The following is a 21473-nucleotide window of genomic DNA, read 5'->3' as shown; positions in this document are numbered from 1 at the left end:
CAAATGTTTGGCAGATGCAGTATAATGTGGATAAATGTGAGGTTATCCATTTTGGTGGCAAAAACGGGAAAGCAGATTATTATCTAAATGGTGGCCGATTGGGAAAGGGGGAGATGCAGCGAGACCTGGGTGTCATGGTACACCAGTCATTGAAGGTAGGCATGCAGGTGCAGCAGGCAGTAAAGAAAGCGAATGGTATGTTAGCTTTCATTGCAAAAGGATTTGAGTATAGGAGCAGGGAGGTTCTACTGCAGTTGTACAGGGTCTTGGTGAGACCACACCTGGAGTATTGCGTACAGTTTTGGTCTCCAAATCTGAGGAAGGACATTATTGCCATAGAGGGAGTGCAGAGAAGGTTCACCAGACCAATTCCTGGGATGTCAGGACTGTCTTATGAAGAAAGACTGGATAGACTTGGTTTATACTCTCTAGAAATTAGGAGATTGAGAGGGGATCTTATAGAAACTTACAAAATTCTTAGTGGGTTGGACAGGCTAGATGCAGGAAGATTGTTCCCGATGTTGGGGAAGTCCAGGACAAGGGGTCACAGCTTAAGGATAAGGGGGAAATCCTTTAAAACCGAGATGAGAAGAACTTTTTTCACACAGAGAGTGGTGAATCTCTGGAACTCTCTGCCACAGAGGGTAGTTGAGGCCAGTTCATTGGCTATATTTAAGAGGGAATTAGATGTGGCCCTTGTGGATAAGGGGATCAGAGGGTATGGAGAGAAGGCAGGTATGGGATACTGAGTTGGATGATCAGCCATGATCATATTGAATGGCGGTGCAGGCTCGAAGGGCCGAATGGCCTACTCCTGCACCTAATTTCTATGTTTCTAATGGTCAACTTGGAGGACAAACACATTGTTAGCTGTAAGGAAGAATTGAACCCTGGAGAGAATTGGAGAAAGAACACTGAGGTGGCAGTTAGCCTGACATCAGTGGTGGGGAAGATGCTGGAGTTGATTATTTATGCCCCTGTCCCACTTAGGAAACCTGAACGGAAACCTCTGGAGACTTTGCGCCTCACCCAAGGTTTCCGTGCTGTTCCCGGAGGTTGCAGGTGGTTGCCGGAGGTTGCAGGTAGTGGAAGCAGGTAGGGAGACTGACAAAAACCTCCGGGAACCACACGGAAACCTTGGGTGGGGCACAAAGTCTCCAGAGGTTTCCGTTCAGGTTTCCTAAGTGGGACAGGGGCATAAAGGATGTGCATGGTAGCGCAGCGGTAGAGTTGTGCCTTACAGCGAATGCAGCACCGGATACCCAGGTTCGATCCTGACTACGGGTGCTGTCTGTACGGAGTTTGCACTTTCTCCACGTGACCTGCGAGAGCTTTTTTTTAGATCTTCGGTTGTGGATGATCAGCCATGATCACAGTGAATGGCGGTGCTGACTCGAAGGGCCGAATGGCCTACTCCTGCACCTATTGTTTATTGTCTATTGTCTAACTCAAAGCCAAATCGTAATTGGATATAAGTAAATTTAACAAACCCACAAATTATTTTCATTTAAGATGTATATTGAAGGCTTTATTTTTCTGTTTATCCCCCCCCCCCTTGCTTCCTGACGTTAATTCCTTGACAGGTGTTGAAATCATTGCAGGCTTCAGTGTACTGTCCGGCTCTGAAGGACCTTGGTGTGTATCAATGGGATTGATGAAGTTTATTATCATTATACTATGAAATTAGTGGCAACTGTAATTTAAATGCAAAACCTTAAAAATCCTTCCTTAGAAACATAGAACATAGAAATTAGGTGCAGGAGTAGGCCATTCGGCCCTTCGAGCCTGCACTGCCATTCAATATGATCATGGCTGATCATCCAACTCAGTATCCCGTACCTGCCGTCTCTCCATACCCCCTAATCCCCTTAGCCACAAGGGCCACATCTAACTCCCTCTTAAATATAGCCAATGAACTGGCCTCAACTACCCTCTGTGGCAGAGAGTTCCAGAGATTCACCACTCTCTGTGTGAAAAAAGTTCTTCTCATCTCGGTTTTAAAGGATTTCCCCCTTATCCTTAAGCTGTGACCCCTTGTCCTGGACTTCCCTAACATCAGGAACAATCTTCCTGCATCTAGCCTGTCCAACCCCTTAAGAATTTTGTAAGTTTCTATAAGATCCCCTCTCAATCTCCTAAATTCTAGAGAGTATAAACCAAGTCTATCCAGTCTTTCTTCATAAGACAGTCCTGACATCCCAGGAATCAGTCTGGTGAACCGTCTCTGCACTCCCTCTATGGCAATAATGTCCTTCCTCAGATTTGGAGACCAAAACTGTACGCAATACTCCAGGTGTGGTCTCACCAAGACCCTGTACAACTGCAGTAGAACCTCCCTGCTCCTATACTCAAATCCTTTTGCAATGAAAGCTAACATACCATTTGCTTTCTTTACTGCCTGCTGCACCTGCATGCCTACCTTCAATGACTGGTGTACCATGACACCCAGGTCTCGCTGCATCTCCCCCTTTCCCAATCGGCCTCCTTGCTGAAGAATCGGTTCTATTTACAACTAAAACTGCTCATTTAATTTACTGATGGAAACATCAACTGTGTCAACCTACCCTTGATTGGGGAGGTAAAGACCTAATTCAAGAAAATGTGTAAAAACTTACAATAAACAGTTGTTCCTGGATATATATATATATGTATGCCTGGAGTATTGTATGCAGTATTGGTCTCTTAATTTTAGGAATGACATTCTTGCTATTGATGGCGTACAGCGTAGGTTCACAAGGTTAATTCCCGGGATGGCGGGACTGTCATATGCTGAGAGAATGGAGCGGCAGGGCTTGTATACTCTGGAATTTAGAAAGATGACAGGGGATCTTATTGAAACATGTAAGATAATCAAGGATTTGGACACACTAGAGGCAGGAAACATGTTCCCGATGTTGGGGGAGTCCAGAACCAGGGGCCACAGTTTAAGAATAAGGGGTAAGACATTTAGAATGGAGACGAGGAAACACTTTTTCACACAGAGAGTTGTGAGTCTGTGGAATTCTCTGCCTCCGAGGGTGGTGGAGGCTGGTTCACTGGATACTTTCAAGAGAAAGCTAGATAGGGCTCTTAAAGATAGAGGAGTCAGGGGATTAGGGGAGAAGGCATAGGAACTGGATACTGATTGTGAATGATCAGCCATGATCACATTGAATGGTGGTGCTAGCTCGAAGGGCCGAATGGCCTACCCCTGCACATATTGTCTATTGCTTTAATTAATCCGTTTCGTGCGCTTGCTCCAGTTCTGGCAAGGGTCCATTTCTGCATTACACTTCATAATGAGTTTGGTATCTTTCAGTAAAAGATAAGATTTACTGCTCAGAGAGTAAAAGTTATATTCCCATATAGCATCAACATTTTATGGTTTCCTATCATGCAATCATTTTATGGTCTTTGAAGACTTATCCGTTGAAGGAATTGTATAACTTTATAAGAGCGCTCCCGGAACTCGATATTAAAGATTTCAATCACAAATATTGAAATGCTTCGATTTGGAAATACTTCCATGAGATATCACGTGAATGGCTTACGATCAATACAAATGGAAACTCTAACTAGTTATTCTTGCTGTGATAATAAAATGGAACATTCCTCTAAAAAAATAAAGCATGTTTTTTTTTTAAATGTTTCAGTTGTCGGCGTGGCATTGACGAAATCCGGATGTGTAAGTGACATCGCGAGAGATTTTAAGGACGTGTTGGTTTCTCGGCGGCGCACACTTCAACACTGTAATTACCCAACAGTTTCGAGGCGGCTCCGGGACCTTTTGCAAAGTGACGAACGCAATGCACCAGCCGGCTGAGGATTGCACATTTGGCGACTGAAAGGGATCGGATACTTCGTGCAGAATTTGGGGTGAAACAGAAAATGGAGGAAGGTCTCGGCTCTCTTGAGCTGTTCGTCCTACCTGTCGGCAAGCTGGCTTCGTGGACAGCGGCCGTAGCGATGGTGTTTGGTGGGATGTTGCCCTACATTCCTCAATACAGGGACATCAAACGCACCCAGAATGCAGAGGGCTTCTCCATCTACGTTTGCTTGGTGTTGCTTGTGGCCAATATATTAAGAATATTATTTTGGTAAGCATACGCGAAACTTTATGAAAACTATTTTTCAAGCTCCAGTTAACCGCATGAATAATTTGTTCAAGTATACGTTGCACTGTGTATATTTAATTCGATATTTGGATAGTGCAATTTAACTTGCGAATCCCTGACCCATGATATCATACGTAAGTATTATAATGTGCCTTGGTTTTCAGTACATGAGAATATCCATATTTCATAATGTCCCCTTGCGCAAACGCATTGTGACAGGGAACTCAGATTTATCTTTGCATTGTGTGACTGGCAAACTGTTATCGACACAAATTTTGTCTCGACTATATTTTCATGGGTGTAAGTGTCTGAAGTAACTACTTTGGTAGGATAATGAGTAACAGGTTGTGTGTGCATGGAGTCATCACAGTTGAATGTAATTCAGATGTGCAACCCCAGATGGGAGATGATGGATAGTGAATATAATTTGTACACAAGAAAATAGCAGCAGGAGTGGGTCATAATCCCTCAATGCCTTTCAATGAGATCAGCTTTGTACCACCACCAAGATGATTTGCAGAGTGAAATATGTCTTCATATGAATATAAATGAAACCTTTCTGATCATGTGAGGCATTCAGTTTTAAGTTGAAACATAAAACATTTTTAATAATAATAATATATTTTATTGTCATTGCACATAAGTGCAACGAGATTTGGTATGCAGCTTCCAACCGATGTCATAACATAAATAACTAATAAAATTTGGATTTAGATATCCCGAGAACATGGATTGTAAAAAGAACAGTAAAACAGTCAAAACAAGGAAGGAAGTCGACCTTTTGATATGTGGATTTGCCAGTATCATTCCTGGTCTCAGCTAAATTGCGAGGAGCGATTGGGCAGACTAGACGTTTATTTCCAAAAACTTTGAGTGTTTGTGGATGAACTTATTCATTGTTTGCATGATGATAAGCATATCGGATGCAGTTTGACAGTGTTTCTACAAGTGGTCCAGACCAGAATTAGGATCAGGGCTTCAAAGACGGAGGGTGTGAATTTATAACTGAGTGATAAAAATATGGATTTCCGTTCTGATGTTTTTTGGTAAAAGGCATATATATGGATGAGTAAGATGCTAGAGTTAGATATTGTTAGAGTTAGAGTTGAGATTAATTTTGTTGTTAGAAACATAACATAGATAGATAGACAGACAGACCATTTGGCCCTTCGAACCAGCACCGCCATTCTATGTGATCATGGCTGATCCTCCATCATTAGTTCCACGTTCCTACCTTCTCCCCATACTCCTTAATTCCGCCCTAAGAGCTCTATCTAACCCTCTTTTGAATGCATCCAGTGAAACGGCTTCCATTGCCTTCTGAGGCAGAGAATTCCACAAATTCACAATTCTGTGAAAACGTTTATCTTCATCTCAGTTTTAAATGGCTACCCCTTATTCTTAAACTGTGGCCCTTGGTTCTGGACTTCACTCAACATTGGGAACATGTTTCCTGCATCTAGCATGTCCAATCCCTTTATTTTTTTTATTTTAACATTAGAACATAGACAAGTACACCAGAGGAACAGGCTCTATGGCCCATGATGACTGCCAATTTAAACTTTATCCCTTCTACCTGAAATTTAAACTTAATTCCTTCTGCATCCATATCCCTCCATATTCATGTGCCTATCTAAAAGCCTCTTAAATACCTCTATTGTACCTGCTTCCCCCACATCTGTGGTAGTGCATTCCAGGCACCTACCTCTCTCTGTTTCAAAAAATAAAGAGAAATTTGCACTGCACATCACCTTTAAACCTTTTCGCCCTCACCCCTTCAAAGCAAGGCCCTCTTATTTGACATTACCGCACTGGGAAAAGATTCTGACTGTCTATGCCTCATGATTTTATAAGCCTCTACCAGGTCACCATTCAGCCTCTGACACTCCAGAGGCAACAATCCAAGTTTGTCCCTCTCCTTATAGCTAATACCTTCTAATACAGACAGAATCCTGATAAACCTTTATCTACATCCTGCCCAAAGCCTCCATATCATTCCTGTAATAGAGTGATCATAACTGCACACCTAACAAACACAAAATTGAAAAATTCAAAAACGGTACATGTTTGGTTTTTTTCACATAAAAGGTATGGAAATTTCAAGGATGTGTTACTCTTGGAATCAGGGTGATGATTTTCATAAGTTTAGGTAGAGCTGCAGCCTCACATTGCCAGTTCAGTTCTGGCCCATGCTATTTGTGTAGCTTCAACATATTCTCCTTGTGACAACATGGATTCCCCTCAAGTTCCCCAGTTTCCTCCCACATACCAAAGGCATGCTAGTTGTAAAGTTAATGGCCACTGTACATTGTCACCAGTGGAGGTAAATGTGTAGCAGGGGATTTAGGCTGGAATTGATGGGCATGTCAAGAGTGTTTTATTGTTGTATGTTCCAGATGGAACAATCAAATTCTTACTTATAACCATATAACCATATAACAATTACAGCACGGAAACAGGCCATCTCGACCCTTCTAGTCCGTGCCGAACACGTATTCTCCCCTAGTCCCATACACCTGCGTTCAGACCATAACCCTCCATACCTTTCCCGTCCATATAACTATCCAATTTATTTTTAAATGATAAAAACGAACATGCCTCCACCACCTTCACTGGAAGCTCATTCCACACAGCCACCACTCTCTGAGTAAAGAAGTTCCCCCTCATGTTACCTCTAAACTTCTGTCCCTTAATTCTCAAGTCATGTCCCCTTGTTTGAATCTTCCCTACTCTCAGTGGGAAAAGCTTATCCACGTCAACTCTGTCTATCCCTCTCATCATTTTAAAGACCTCTGTCAAGTCCCCCCTTAACCTTCTGCGCTCCAAAGAATAAAGCCCTAACTTGTTCAACCTTTCTCTGTAACTTAGTTGCTGAAACCCAGGCAACATTCTAGTAAATCCCCTCTGTACTCTCTCTATTTTGTTGACATCCTTCCTATAATTAGGCGACCAAAATTGTACACCATACTCCAGAATTGGCCTCACCAATGCCTTGTACAATTTTAACATTACATCCCAACTTCTGTACTCAATGCTCTGATTTATAAAGGCCAGCACACCAAAAGCTTTCTTTACCACCCTATCTACATGAGATTCCACTTTCAGGGAACTGTGCACAGTTATTCCCAGATCCCTCTGTTCACCTGCATTCTTCAATTCCCTACCATTTACCATGTACGTCCTATTTTGATTTGTCCTGCCAAGATGTAGCACCTCACACTTATCAGCATTAAACTCCATCTGCCATCTTTCAGTCCACTCTGCAACTGGCATAAATCTCTCTGTAGACTTTGAAAATCTACTTCATTATCCACAACCCCACCTATCTTAGTATCATCTGCATGCTGCAGCAAACAGAATATGTAAACATAGTACACAGTAAACAATAAACGAGAGAGAAAAAAAAGTACAGTGTGTATATATCCACACACACACACACACACACACACACACACACACACACACACACACACACACACACACACACACACACACACACACACACACCAATAATAGTGCAATAATAACAATAATAGTCTATTGTAGTTTAGAAGTAGCATGCATACTAGGGAGTGAAGTAAGTTTGAAAGGATTGCTAGGAAAGATAGCGTACGATCTCCAAATGGTCCTCCCCTATGTCGTAGGAAACGTGAAATAAGAAATTACATGATTGAAGACTATATGCTAATTTTGTTTTTTTTTACTTTTCCTGGTTTTGAGGGTCACTGGCATTGGCAGTATTTATTGTCCATCCTGAATTTCATTGGAGGTGGAAGTGGATCATTGGTGAAAATGCAATTGTAATCTTACGGGATAGGGGAGAGGATTGCAGAGTTAGACCCATTGACTTGAAAGATTATCCATATATTTGCTAATCAGGATTGCTCAGCGGGTGAGGCAGCATCTCTGGAGAGAAGGAATGGGCGACGTTGTCGGTTGAGACCCTTCTTCAGTCTGAAGAAGGGTCTCGACCCGAAACGTCGCCCATTCATTCTCTCCAGAGATGCTGTCTCAACCGCTCAGTTACTCCAACATTTTGTGTCTACTTTCGATTTAAACCCGCATCTGCAGTTCTTTCTTACACATGTTAATCAGGATTGTTTTTCTGCCCATGTGCTTTCTGCCCTTGTCGTTGGTGTTAAGGTAATGACATTAGGAGGTTCTGTCAGAGTAGCCCAGGCTTGAGCCAAACCAAGGAAAGGCACTTCATCCTACAGTGTCTGTGCCGAACACTATGGCATCTATTATCTACCTGCACATAATCCACATCCACTCCCTGCAAATACATGTGCCTATCCAAAATTATATTAAGTGCCAATATTGTATCTGCCTCAACCACTACTCCTGGCAGTGGGTTCCAGGCACTTGCCACCCTCTGTATATTAAAAAATCTTACCCAAAATTCTGGCATCATTTGGGTAAACCACCTCTGCACCCTTTCCAAAATCTCCACATCCTCCTAAATGGGGAACTAGAACTGCATGCAATAGCAATGTTACAAAATTTTGAGATTTAAAAAATCAAGTCCGTAATTTATCACATCAGATAAAGCATGAAAAGAAGTTTAATTTGACACCTAATTCACTTTCATATCTCAAGTATTTAAAAAGTTATGGCCATTTTCATACTCGGAAATTAGCATCTTGTTCCCTATTGATTTTCTATGGACATAACAAAAAAGCTGTGATCGTGTGCAGTCAAAAGCCCATAACCTTCTTAAAAATTAAGAGAACTGAATGAAATTTTCAGTTATCGTAGATTGAACCATTCTGAAACAAATATAAAATAATCTTACTTGGATGACCTGAAATTAAAGCATATAATTAGTTAGTTACCCAAGTGTAGCTAATTTCAAACTTCAATTACTAGATCTAAACATCTATCCATTTCTTAATAAATGATTAACATTTTTAATTAGCCTAAGTGTCCAAATAATATTCATAAATAATTCACAGTAAAACATGATTTTTAAATCTCATTTACATTAATTTGTAGGCCAAATGGAAGGAATTTAGTGTTCAATTGCTGTAAATTAAAGTCCATTTTAAATCGGCTTTCTAGTGGGATCCTGTGAACGCGCTGGTTTAGAACGTTCACATTGCGCTAGATTTGTGCCCAGGAAAATACTGCGGGATATAATGGGCCCAAAATGAGCTACTCGCAACATTAAACTTTGTATAAAGGGATCTTAAGAAGCCCTTTTTAATGTAAAAATAAGCAGCCTACCTTCTGTCATTTGCTCTATGGGACCCTGACAGCTGCTGGTGGTCGCGGGTTTAGAGATTGATTTTTAAACTACTATAACTATTATACGAGGCCTTTAAAATTAATAATAGCTTTTGCGACAGGGTCTTCCAGCGATTTTTCGTTAATAATTAACTAGGCTGAACATCTTTGATTTGAACAGCCTAGAGAAAATCGCGTTTTAAACCCGCCCCCCCTCTAAACAGCGCCAAAATCACGCACACCCGCAGCGACAGATTTTCAACGACACTTCAGGTAGGCTTTGTAACATACCTACATGCAATACTCCAAATGCAGCCTAACCAAAGTTAATTTGTGGATCTGCACACTGCAGCCACTGTGCACTAGTAGCAGAGAGAATGTACATTTAGGGTGTTAAAATTGGATGCCATTGAAGTGGTCATTTAGTTAAAACGTACATGCAGACAAGTGGAGGTTATTCATCAGACTGCTGCTTTGCAAATGACAGAAAGGCTTTGGGGTGTATGGAGGTGAGTTGATTGTTGTGAGATACCCTCTGACATTGCTATTGTATGTGGCTGGTTCAGTTGCTTTTCTGGTCAGTGTTGTACTCCCACTGATGGTAGAGGACTTGGTGATGGTAATGCCATTGAATGTCAGGGTGGGTGATTGTACTTGTATTGTGGATTGGTGTCACTTTCAGTGCCCTTCATAATGTTTGGGACAAAGCCCCATCATTTATTTATTTGCCTCTGTGCTCCACAATTTGAGATTTGTAATAGAAAAAAATCACATGTGGTTAAAGTGCACATTGTCGGATTTTAATAAAGGCCATTTTTATACATTTTGGTTTCACCCTGTAGAAATTACAGCAGTGTTAATACAAAGTCCCCCCCCATAGACCAGGCTGGGGGAGACCCGCAACGCTGCCAAACCGCCACTGAACCGTCCCCAGTCCATGTCTCCCCCCCCCCCCCCCCCCCCGGTATCCCCCCCCCCCCCCCCCCCGCACTCAAATGTTTCATCCCTGCCCGGGGGGCGTCCGGACCAACGGGACACCAGCCCCGAGGCCCAGGGCGGAGAAGCGCAAACCCTAGCTTACCTCCGCCTCTCCCGCCGGGCCAACACCAGCAGCCTCAGACCCAGAGAACCCACAGCCAGCACCAACTCAAACCCAACACCGTTCTAACTCCAGAGGAACCCGATGGACAGCCATGGCGACAAGTGCCAGTTCGCCTACGGCCTCAGCCACTACGCCAAGTACAAGCCGTACCCTCCGCCAACGGTACCCACTGCCACTTCATCCACAACCTCGAGGGGGAGCGTGGGCCCCGGCTGTGCCTGCGCCAGAGTGCCAGCTTGGGCTCGGCCTCCGACCCATCGCTAGACTGTGCCGCGCTATGGCCGGCCTTCAGCCCCGACCTGGAGTTAGAGCTGACCTGGACTCAGAGCTTGGGGCTGGGCAAGGGAGAGGGAGGAGGAGGAGGTTGCTGCTGCCGCCAGCAGCACAATCATCACCAACAATACCCGCAACCCGGCGGCTGCCCATCTTCAGCGGCTGCAAGTCCGGGGCCGCCCCGCCAGCCCAGGGCCCCCCGGACAGGAACGGGACGGGGACGACCCAACAGCAACTCAACAGCACCCGCAGCGACGGACAGCCGAAGCTGACTACGGACGAAATGCAAACCTGCACACAATGCATGTGACCCGGGCATCAGCAGACAGAATACCGAACTCACTTATTTGGCAATAATTGCGACTATAGGACAATAGTTAGTACGTTATATATCTGAACAACTTTCTCCATTGCCGGGTAGATGCTGGAGCTAGCTGCTCCAGTACAATCTTTGCTCGCCCAAACCCTGATACACTACAACTTGCTTCCACTGGTTTTGTGGGCACCAAGGTGGAAAAGGAGAATTTATCAATCGCTATGATCACTTCAAAAAATTATTTTTGTGAGAAATGATTTTGCACAAACAAAGCTATGCTGACTCCCCATAATCAGTCCTTTCTTTTCTTAAAGCAATAGATCCTATGTCTCAGAAACCCCTCCAGTAACTTTTCCATTAAGTTTTTGATATTAGGTTTGCCAATTTGCAGTTCTTTTGTTTGGTCATTGTCAAGTATAAATAACGGCACAGCATTAGCTATCTTCCAGTCTTCTAGCCCATGGCTAATGAAGATGCATAAATACCAACCAGATCCGAGCAATTTCCCCCCACTTCACAAACATCCTGGGCTACTCTTGGTCAGGCCCGTGGACTTTATTATCTTTTATGTACCTCAAGACCCTAACACTTTCTCTTTTATAATAACCCAGTGGTGTGGGATTTCTGGCTTCTGTATTCCTTACCCAACAGTAGCTGCAAGAAGGGAGCATGAGCCACATGGTAAACTTGAGTTGACTTGATTCATTCCCCTCATGACTGGCACACTGTGGTTGCAGTGTGTATTATCTACAGATTACACTGAAGTTATTTCCTTAAACTATTCCATTAGCATCTTCCAACCAATGATTTTTACCATCTGAAGAGTCAATGGCAGCAGGCTCTTGGGAATACTATTTGCTCCCCTCCAATTTTCATACCATTCTGACTTGGAAATGTACAGTACATTCTTGACTTCTGCATATTTAATTTGCATGTTTTTGTAAATTAACAGTAAATCCCCTCGGGGATATAAATATTTCTCGGAACAACAGGGCAGTGTAATAGCAAATTATCTTGAAAGTTGTTACTGTACTTCAGCTGATCAGTATTGCTTACTCCTGGTTCCATTTGCTATCCAGACTAAATGTCTACCTGATGACGTTCTGGGAGTGTCTTCACCAGAATTATTGCAGCTGGTCAAGAAAGTGACTGTTTTAAACACCACCTTTTCTATGCTGGTGACATTTACATTATTTTAAATGAATATTAAAAAAAAACACATGGAACTTATTGGCACAAGGAGGAAAGGTTTAAAGTAGGCAGCATTGAGGGGAGACATGTTACCAACTCGGCGGCGGCAGCAGAGGTGAAGCCTCATGACGATGGGGCCCCGGGCGTGGTGAAGCCTCACAGGTCGACGTGCGGTCGATGAGAGCTTTGAGGACCACCGTGATGGAGGAGGGGAAGAATAATGGAGGATCCGGCGTGGGAGATGCTGGGGGGTTGGGAGAACAAAAAGAGGAGCGGGTGAGCTTTGTCTGCACCGTAGATGGCTGCTATTTGTATACATTGTGTATGTAAGCAAAAAATCTCACTGTGCCTAGTCACATGTGACAATAAAGTATTCCTATTCCTAGATATTGAGCCCCAAAGTTTCTTATTTTTGTGCAGTTAATTCCATGTAATTTTGTAAAAGGATGCTATTTTGTTTCAATAATTTTTAAATCATTCCAAAAATTGTGCAGTTTGAAGTGTGAATTTAATATATTCTTTACTTAAGGTTTGGAAGGTACTTTGAGCCACCCCTCTTGTTGCAAAGTATTATCATGATCATTACCATGTTAGTGATGTTGAAGCTATGTACCGCTGTCCGAATGAACAATGAACTCTCAACACGACGCCGAGCCTTTTCAGGTTAGTGTCAATGTAATGGCTAGGAAGTAGTCAAAATGCAAGCACGTTTGTGTATTTTTCCACAGAAAATTGTTTTATTTTTATAAATAATCAATAGAGCCATTTAAATGAAAGCAACAGTTTAAATAAACATGGCTATTTTATTAAATATACGTGGTTGTAAATTTGACTACATTATGATTGTCACCCTTGGGGCAGGGTGGAATTGCTTTTGAAAGAAACGCTTTGTCTAATTCCGAAATAACTAGCTTATCCTTGTATTTATAAAGAAGTTCATAAAGTTTCTGTGAGGTCATTGAATTTTTAATTGGATCAAATATTTTCCCTGAGCTGCTACGGTATGGGAGGTAAGTCTTTATTGTTGAACTTAATCTTCCAGCACTTCCCACTGGTGGTTGAAACCATTCCCGCCCCAGTTATGCCTTTCCCCCTTTGTACTATTGAACATATGCATTGCATTCCTTTTCTTTTAAATAAGCCACAAGGAAAGTCACCCTGATCTTAATATGGTGCCAACTTGGGTTGATAATGTTGATAGTTGGGGTGGAGGAGGAGAATAATGCTGATAATTGAGGCTAAACAAAACGTGTTGTTTTAATGGAAGGGCATGTCACTCACTGTTAAGTTTTAAATATTAATTTAACTTGTTTTCATTGATATCACCACTGTAATTGTATCAATTTCACATTCTATAGTTTTTTTATTAAGTTAAATAGAATCCTGGATTCAAATGAACTTAATGTGAATCACCCGTGGGTTTGGTACTCTGCCCTCATCACTTTTTTTGGACGTGTCTAGCTTTAAGTGGTAGGCAGCAATACAATTGACTTGTTAAAGTAATCCTGGATACAAATAAACATGTACTTAGCTTTGTACCTGTGATTGCAAGTTACACATTGTTCCTGACAGCTGATTGTTTCCCAAGAGATGGTTTGATACATAAAAAACCATGTTATTTTTCTGAAAGTCACACTATCAACGTTCAGTCTAAAGGTGAAAATTTATAAAGGGAGTGGACCTGGAATAAAGCTGAATGCTGAATAGATGTGGTCTCTGTATTGGCTGAGATTGATCTTAGTTTGGGTGTTTACATGCATAAGCTATTGGTGATGGGTACAAAAAGCCCCAAGTTAATATTCAACCTTTCCGTTCTGTCATCTGAAGATGAGTGACTTGAAATGCTATATATTTCCCAATATACTTTGTCCTCTACCAGACTGTGTCGCCAGGAAATGAGTGGTTTTGTTTTATTTTACCAATGGGGAATGGTATAACCCAGTCTGCTCTTGCTCTTGCCAGGCATAAATGTACACTTATTCAAAACTTGGGTTGTTGAATGGTAATCACGAGCCCCTTCTGAATCCTTCTGAAGAGATTCATTTAAGGCCATCTGTTACATTGGTGCTGTTACATTAGGTGCTTGAGATGAGCAAACTCTGGAGGTTCTTGGCTTGGTTTCGACTTCCCAATATTAATGCATAAAATGCGAGGAAAGATGTTTTGTGTTCCGTGTACGGTGGGAGGATGTCCATCTCTGTTGAACCGATCAAGTGATCATCCTCTTTGTACATTTTATTTGAGGCAAGAAAATGTAAACTGCTGATATTTTAAAAAAATGTAACTGTAATCTGGAAATGCTCTGAATCCAAGCTGCTGATATTGCCAACCCATACTTTTGTCTTAATTGCCAAGTTTGGTGCACTTTGGTATGTTTGCTAAAGCATTTTGATCTGTATATATAAAAAAGAAAACTGGTGCTGTGTGGCTGCCTACTCTAATCTTTAGGTTCTCAGTTTACATAAAATAGGAGCCATATTTAGAAATTATTAAAGCTAACTACAGATGTAAAGAATGATATACTAAATCTTAGTCTCGGGGACGGAGTGATGGGGGAAAGCATGGGCTGAAACAATTAACATTCACGCATTCTTTATTAACATCTCTGCTCTGCCAACAAAGTAGCACTGCAATGGTCGCTAAAAAATGCTGGGCTGAATCATAATCAACTTGCTTCTTGTTCTCTTTTCTTTTGGGCTATTGGTGTATCATATCAGACAGTAACGATGAAGAAATCAAAACTCCCAGGAAGTTCTTTCTGGGTATGTATACACCCATGTAGCATGCATTTACCCAAGACTCATTCCATAGCCTTACTCTGACCCTTCTATTTTTCCAGTTTGATTTTACGTTGAGTGCATGTTTGTTTAGGTGTGATTAAAGTTGTGACCTGTGCAGTGCCTTTTCATTGGAAGCAAGTGTTTATGTAGAAATAAAATGGGAGCGGTTGGGTAATTCAAGCATTTCAAAGCTGTGTGTGTATGTATAATCCTGTTTATTGAATATTGAACTTTATTTTCTCCTCCAATGTAAAAGATTTGTGCATTCCAAGGCCTTCATTCATAGAAACATAGACATTTGCTATACCCATGCAGTCTCAGCCAAAACTGATTAATGTACCTTCATTAAGCAAATTCATTGAAAATAAAAGGCTAAATTTGCATTACATCTGGCCATAAGTAGCCATTTAAGTATTTTAAATTATATTAGCATAGCATACAAGCTCCTAATTGTGTAGCATTTAGCTAATTAATATTTGAGATCTTTAACGGTTTTTATGGCTGTAGCTGCAAAGAACTATTGAGTTTTCCATTGACCAAAGGCTTGAAAGATTTCTGTTCCTTACCTGAAGACAGAATATGGTTTCTTGCCTTGCCACCTCTACCACATGACTGAGGCTGGGAAGCTGGTACACAATCTAAGTTACTGATTAACTGACTTCCCTGTCCAAGCTTGCAAATTGGCATGCAATAATTTTGTAATTGTTTTTTTAATCTACTTTGGAATTGGCATCTGCTTAACACAGGACCATGACATTATTCTACTATTTTAATAGGACTATTAGCCATTTTTCTAAAATGAATGTGGCAGCAAAATAAGCTCATATCAGCATACCAAGTACCTTACAACATTATAAAAAATAAATACTCTTAACTTTGAGGGGATGTTAATGTTTCTGAATAACCACAGAAGTTTGTAAACCAGGATCAGTAAACCTAGAGATAAGTAATCAAGATTTGTTATCTACTGATGCAGATTGTTCTGTAAAGTTTTGCACTTGGGTATATTTGGACAATAGGTGGCTATTTGTTTATGGAAGTGCAAGAAACTGTTGATGCTGGAATCTTGAGCAAAAAAACTAAATATAGGAGAAACTTGGATCTTTGCGGGAACTTGGTCAAGCTGCATCTTTGGTGGGAATGGATAGATAGATGATGTTTCTTGTTGGAATCCTTCAGATATCTGAAGGAGGGTCCCAACCTAAAACATTGTCTGGACATTTCTTTATAATGGCTGATATCGTTATGACCACACCATCCTATTCCTTTACAAATTAATTTATCTGTAGGGATTTTTTATGTTACATCTTCCAACTTTGTAGTTAACTAGACCAAGTGGGACTCGTTGTGTGCGGCATCACACACACACACACACACACACACACACACACACACACACACACACACACACACACACACACACACACACACACACACACACACACACACACACACACACACACACACACACACAGATATTAATATTATTCATTCACTCCTTTTACCTCATCGCCTGCCATATCCACTCACGAATAGCCCCAAACTCGCAGGCACGGCTAGAGAGGGAGGGGGATAGAGAGAGAGAGGGATGCAGAGGCACAGAGTTGGACATAGAGGCACAAAGAGGGAGGGGGAGAGAGGGCGGGGGATAGAGTTTGAGGGGTTGGGGCGCATCATCGGAGGTGAAGGCTGGTTCCCGAACGCAATAATCCCTCGCTCCCGGCTGCAAAACGTACCTACCGAACCACTCTCCTGGCTTCAGGCTGCAGTCGGGTCCAGAGAACGGGTGGTCGGGGAGGGGTGACGTCCCTCGAAGCACGCGCAAGAAGACAGCTTGGTTTTCTTCAAAGGGTTTGTGAGCGGCGCGGCCGGGTGACGTGAGATTGATGTCATCACGTCATCAGCCAAAGCAGTTACGTTTTCTAAGTGATTTGACATTTTGGAACATTTTGATTAATAACTCAAGAAATAAAGCTTGACATTTTCAGGTAAGCAGATTTTTGACTTCACCAGATAAATCTCTACAGGAATATGTAAAAAAATTATCGTCAGGGCGTCGTTTTTCGAGCAGTATGATCACTCACTTTGTTACTTTAGCTATAATCTGATTTAAATCTTTTTGGGGGATTTCACAGACCACATTTATATCAGGTCATAGTTCCACTGACCTAGCTATAAGGATGGGTGTTAGCTGGAATAACTTGAATTTTAACCTTTTTTCGTTTTATATTTTGATTTTTGGGATGTTGGTAATGTAGTAATGTTATGATGATGCGAGTCCACAGAAATTTGTAAACTGATAAAGCTTATCAATGTATAAAACTCTTAGATGCTAGAAATCTGAAATAAAACTTGAACACACTGGCAATATGCAGCAAGGCAGGCATCATCTGTGAAGAGAGGATTATTTAATATTTTGGACCATGATCTACCGGAGTTAAGAAAAGCGAAACTATTTTAAGATAAAAGGAGAAGCAAATGGTTATAATAAAGTAAATGTGGAGAAAGTAAATGACAAAAGAGAGTGTAGTACAAGTTGATGAGGTACTAATGGGGCAAGTGAGGGAAACAAACTTGGTCAGAAAAGAAAGCAAATGTGAGTCAAAATAATCTAATATAATTCTGATTAACCTGAGGGAAAAGTACCCTGAATACTGCAAATCTGAAATAAAAGTACCAGATGTACTGGTTATCCAAAATTGTTGAACTGTTATATTTAACTATTTGTTTTTTCTCTCCACTATGCTGCCTGAGAGTATTTCCTTCACTTCCTTCTTATTTTAAAATGAAGAGCAGCGAGGTGCACAGAATGATGGTGTGAAAACCTTACCATTGCAAACCATACAAGGTGGCCATATTCAATAATTGCTGTCAGGGCTACTGTTGCAATACATTAGGTTAATTCTGTGTATTAATGATTAGTCACTTATGTTGATGAAATTGAAGAAAGGAGCTGGTCTTTCCAAACATGGCACAGTGGCAGATGAAATTATGTTAAAAAAAAAGCATTTTCATTGGAATTTTGGATAAATATTTTTTGTCTGATTGCTGAGCTTATTACATCGAACATGTTCCCTCTGACATAAAAAGCAGCTTTTGGTTCTTATAAATGTTGACAGAATTTTAATAATTGCATTTTCTAAGAGAAATTCAATATTGAAAATAGGTCCTTAAAGTGCTGGGCAGATAAAGTTTCCTCTCATTTACTCTCTGAAGGAGAGCTGTTGGAAGATTTTCCCTGTCCCTAAGGCAAATATGAACCCCAACACATATTGCTTCTTGGATCATTCATTCCTGACCTTGCAATTAATCTGTTTCCAGCAGTGTGTGTAAATTGCCCATTTTGAGCCCCCCCCCCCCCCCCAATCTAGTTTTAGTCAAAAATCACTGAGTCAAGCACTTGCGCATCTAAACTTTATTTTGACAAAACACAATTCCAGTTCCAACTACTGTACCTAACCACCGCGGGTTCGATCCTCCTATCTGTCTGATCAAGCCCTCTTGGCCTCCCGCAAACAGACACTCCAGAAGGTCACGCAGCCCTAAGCGCTCTCCCAGAAGATGTACAAAGGATCTCGTGGTAGCGGACTTTTATAGGTTCCCGGACCTCGAGGGCCGAACCACATGGGGGTGGTCTCTTTACAATCTTTACAATCCAATACCAGATACCGATTAACCCCATACATGACAGACATTTCCCTAACCCAATAATACAGTGGCTAATTCTTGTATTCAAACAGTTGCTCAGAGGAAGCGAACATCGCAACGTGCCCTAATATGCAAGAAAACCAGACAAGGCTCAATACTTAATCCAATCAACATCCAGCAAAGTAAAGCTTTGCAACATTATTTACAGTCTCAGCACATCAACTCACCCTCCCATTCCCAATCCGACCTCTCTGTCCTGGGTCTCCTCCATTGCCAGAGTGAGCAACACCGGAAATTGGAGGAACAGCACCTCATATTCCGCTTAGGGAGTCTGCATCCGGCGGGCATGAACATTGAATTCTCCCAATTTTGTTAGCCCTTGCTGTCTCCCCTCCCTTCCTTAGCCCTCGAGCTGTCTCCTCCCATCCCCCAGCCCTCGGGCTCCTCCTCCTCCTTTTTCCTTCCTTCTCCCCGCCACCCCCTATCAGTCTGTAGAACGGTTTTGGCCCGAAACGTTACCTATCTCCTTCGCTCCATAGATGCTGCTGCACCCGCTGAGTTTCTCCAGCATTTTTGTGTACCTTTGTGTATGTCTGGTTTGCATTCATCCAATCCATTCTATGCATTTTGCACCTAATTGTCAGGGTCTGCAGATGTTCCCATTCTCTTTGTGCAGCTCTGATCTAGGCTCTAGACAAACTGGCACCATTCTGCAGCTTATCCCATTTCTACAGAAAACACTTTTAAATTGACCAAATGGACTAGCTGCCCAGAAGCCTTTACTCAATTTGTTTGGCTAGGATCAACATTTGTGCATTATCCCATATAGATCGGCAGTTGCATGCTGATAATTAATCTGAGTGGTGGCAGCAAATGGGTTCATTTCAAAAGCCTGCTCATCCTTTCAGCTGAGATATAGTGCCTGGCCTGAAGCATATAGTATGCCTGAAGCATACTTAATTTTGTCAGATGTGCTGGATATTTCCAACTTTTTTGTGATTAATACAGCCAAGATATGTAAACAATGTAACATACAATTGTAATGTTTGATACATGATATAATTTAAAATATGTAATTCCTTTGAGGCAAATCTAATCCATAGTATTGAATAGCAGAAGATTAAATCATGACATAATGTACATGTTTCCATTCATAGTAGTGTAGAAAAAATGAATAATGGACCATAAATATATTTGTCTTTCAAATGTGGGGGGGGTTTGTGTTCTGTTACTGTTTCAGTAGAACTACCTTTTTAGTCTTGTCTTATGTACCTTATAATATACCTTATGTAGGAAAGAACTGCAGATGCTGGTTTAAATCGAAGGTAGACACAAAATGCTAGAGTAACTCAGCAGATCAGGCAGAATCTCTGGAGAGAAGGAATGGGTGACGTTTCAGGTTGAGACCCTTGTTCAGACTGATGGCGGGGGCGGGACAAAGGTAGAATGTAGTCAGAGACAGTAAGACGAGTGGGAGAACTGGGAAGGGGGAGGCGATGGAGAGAGAAAGCAAGGGCTATCTGAAGTGAGAGAAGTCAATGTTCATACACCTGGGGTGTAAACTACCCAAGCGAAATTGAGGTGCTGTTCCTCCAATTTGCGCTGGGCCTCACTCTGACAATGGAGGACACCCAGGACAGAAAGGTCAGATTGGGAATAGGAGGATGAGTTAAAGTACTGAGCCATCAGGTAGGTTAATGCGGACTGAGCGGAGGTGTTCAGCGAAATGATCGCCGAGCCTGCGCTTGGTTTCGCCAATGTAGAGAAGTTGACACCGGGAACAGCGGATACAGCAGATGAGGTTGGAGGAGGTGCAAGTGAACCTCTGCTTCACTTGGAAAGACTGTTTGAGTCCTTGGACGGAGTCGAGGGGGGGGTTGTAAAGGGACAGGTGTAGCATCTCCTGCAGTTGCAGGGGAAAGTACCTGGGGAGGGGGTGGTTTGGGTGGGAAGGGCCGAGTTGACCAGGGAGTTTTGGAGAGAACAGTCTCTGCGGAGAGCAGAAAGAGGTGGAGATGGGAAGATATGGCCAGTAGTGGGATCTCATTGGAGGTAGCAAAAGGAAGACTCTGTCCTTGTTACGAATGCGGGGAGGGTGAGCAAGAGCGGAGCCGTGGGATATCGAGGAGACTCTAGTGAGAGCCTCATCTATAATGGAAGAGGGGAACCCCCGTTTCCTAAAGAATGAAGACATCTCCGATGCCCTGGTATGGAACCTCATCCTAGGGACAGATGCGGCGTAGACGGAGGAATTGGGAGCCGGGGATAATCTTTACAAGAAGCAGGGTGTGATGAAGTGTAGTCAAGATAGCTATGGGAGTCAGTAGGTTTGTAGTTGATGTCAGTCATTAGTCTGTCTCCTGTGATGGAGACGGTGAGATCTAGAAATGGTAGTGAGATGTCGGAGATGGTCCAAGTGAAGTGTGCAGTTTTGGTATCCAAATTTAACGAAGGACATTCTTGATATGGGGGGAGTGCAGCGAAGGTTCACAAGGTTAATTTCCGTTAATTTCCAGCACTCCCAATAGGAAGAATGTCCTTCCTCAAATTAGGGGACCGAAACTGCACACAATAGTCCAGGTGTAGTCTCACTAGGGCTCTGTACAACTGCAGAAGGACCTCTTTGCTCCTATATTCGATTCCTCTTGTTATAAATGCCAACATGCCATTCGCCTTCTTCACTGCCCACTGTACCTGCATGCTTACTTTCATAGACTGATGCACAAGGACCCCCAGATCCCGTTGTACTTCCCCTTTTCCCAACCTGACGCCATTTAGATAATCTGCCTTCCTGTTTTTGCTACCAAAGTGGATAACCTCACATTTATCCGCATTAAACGTCA

The 21473-nt window shown here is 42.1% G+C and overlaps 1 protein-coding gene across 3 annotated transcripts in view; it reads left to right on the top strand.

Annotated features, from left to right (window-relative positions):
- Positions 1-21473, top strand: part of LOC129696670 (solute carrier family 66 member 2) — a 55795-nt gene that overhangs the window by 6633 nt on the left and 27689 nt on the right. For 2 of the 3 annotated variants that reach the window (XM_055634768.1, XM_055634767.1), the window contains exons 2-4: positions 3633-4076; positions 12732-12865; positions 14920-14964. In XM_055634768.1, coding sequence (XP_055490743.1) covers positions 3868-4076; positions 12732-12865; positions 14920-14964 — 388 coding nt within the window. In that variant the 5' untranslated portion in view covers positions 3633-3867. Of the gene's footprint in view, positions 1-3632; positions 4077-12731; positions 12866-14919; positions 14965-21473 lie in introns of those variants that run through there. The other variant, XM_055634769.1, reaches the window with a different exon arrangement.

The sequence above is a fragment of the Leucoraja erinacea genome, chromosome 4, assembly GCF_028641065.1.
Source record: "Leucoraja erinacea ecotype New England chromosome 4, Leri_hhj_1, whole genome shotgun sequence".
In the NCBI taxonomy this organism is placed as follows: Eukaryota; Metazoa; Chordata; class Chondrichthyes; order Rajiformes; family Rajidae; genus Leucoraja; species Leucoraja erinaceus.
The sequence above is the reverse complement of the archived record's forward strand: the minus strand, read 5'-3'. Positions and strand labels throughout refer to the sequence as shown.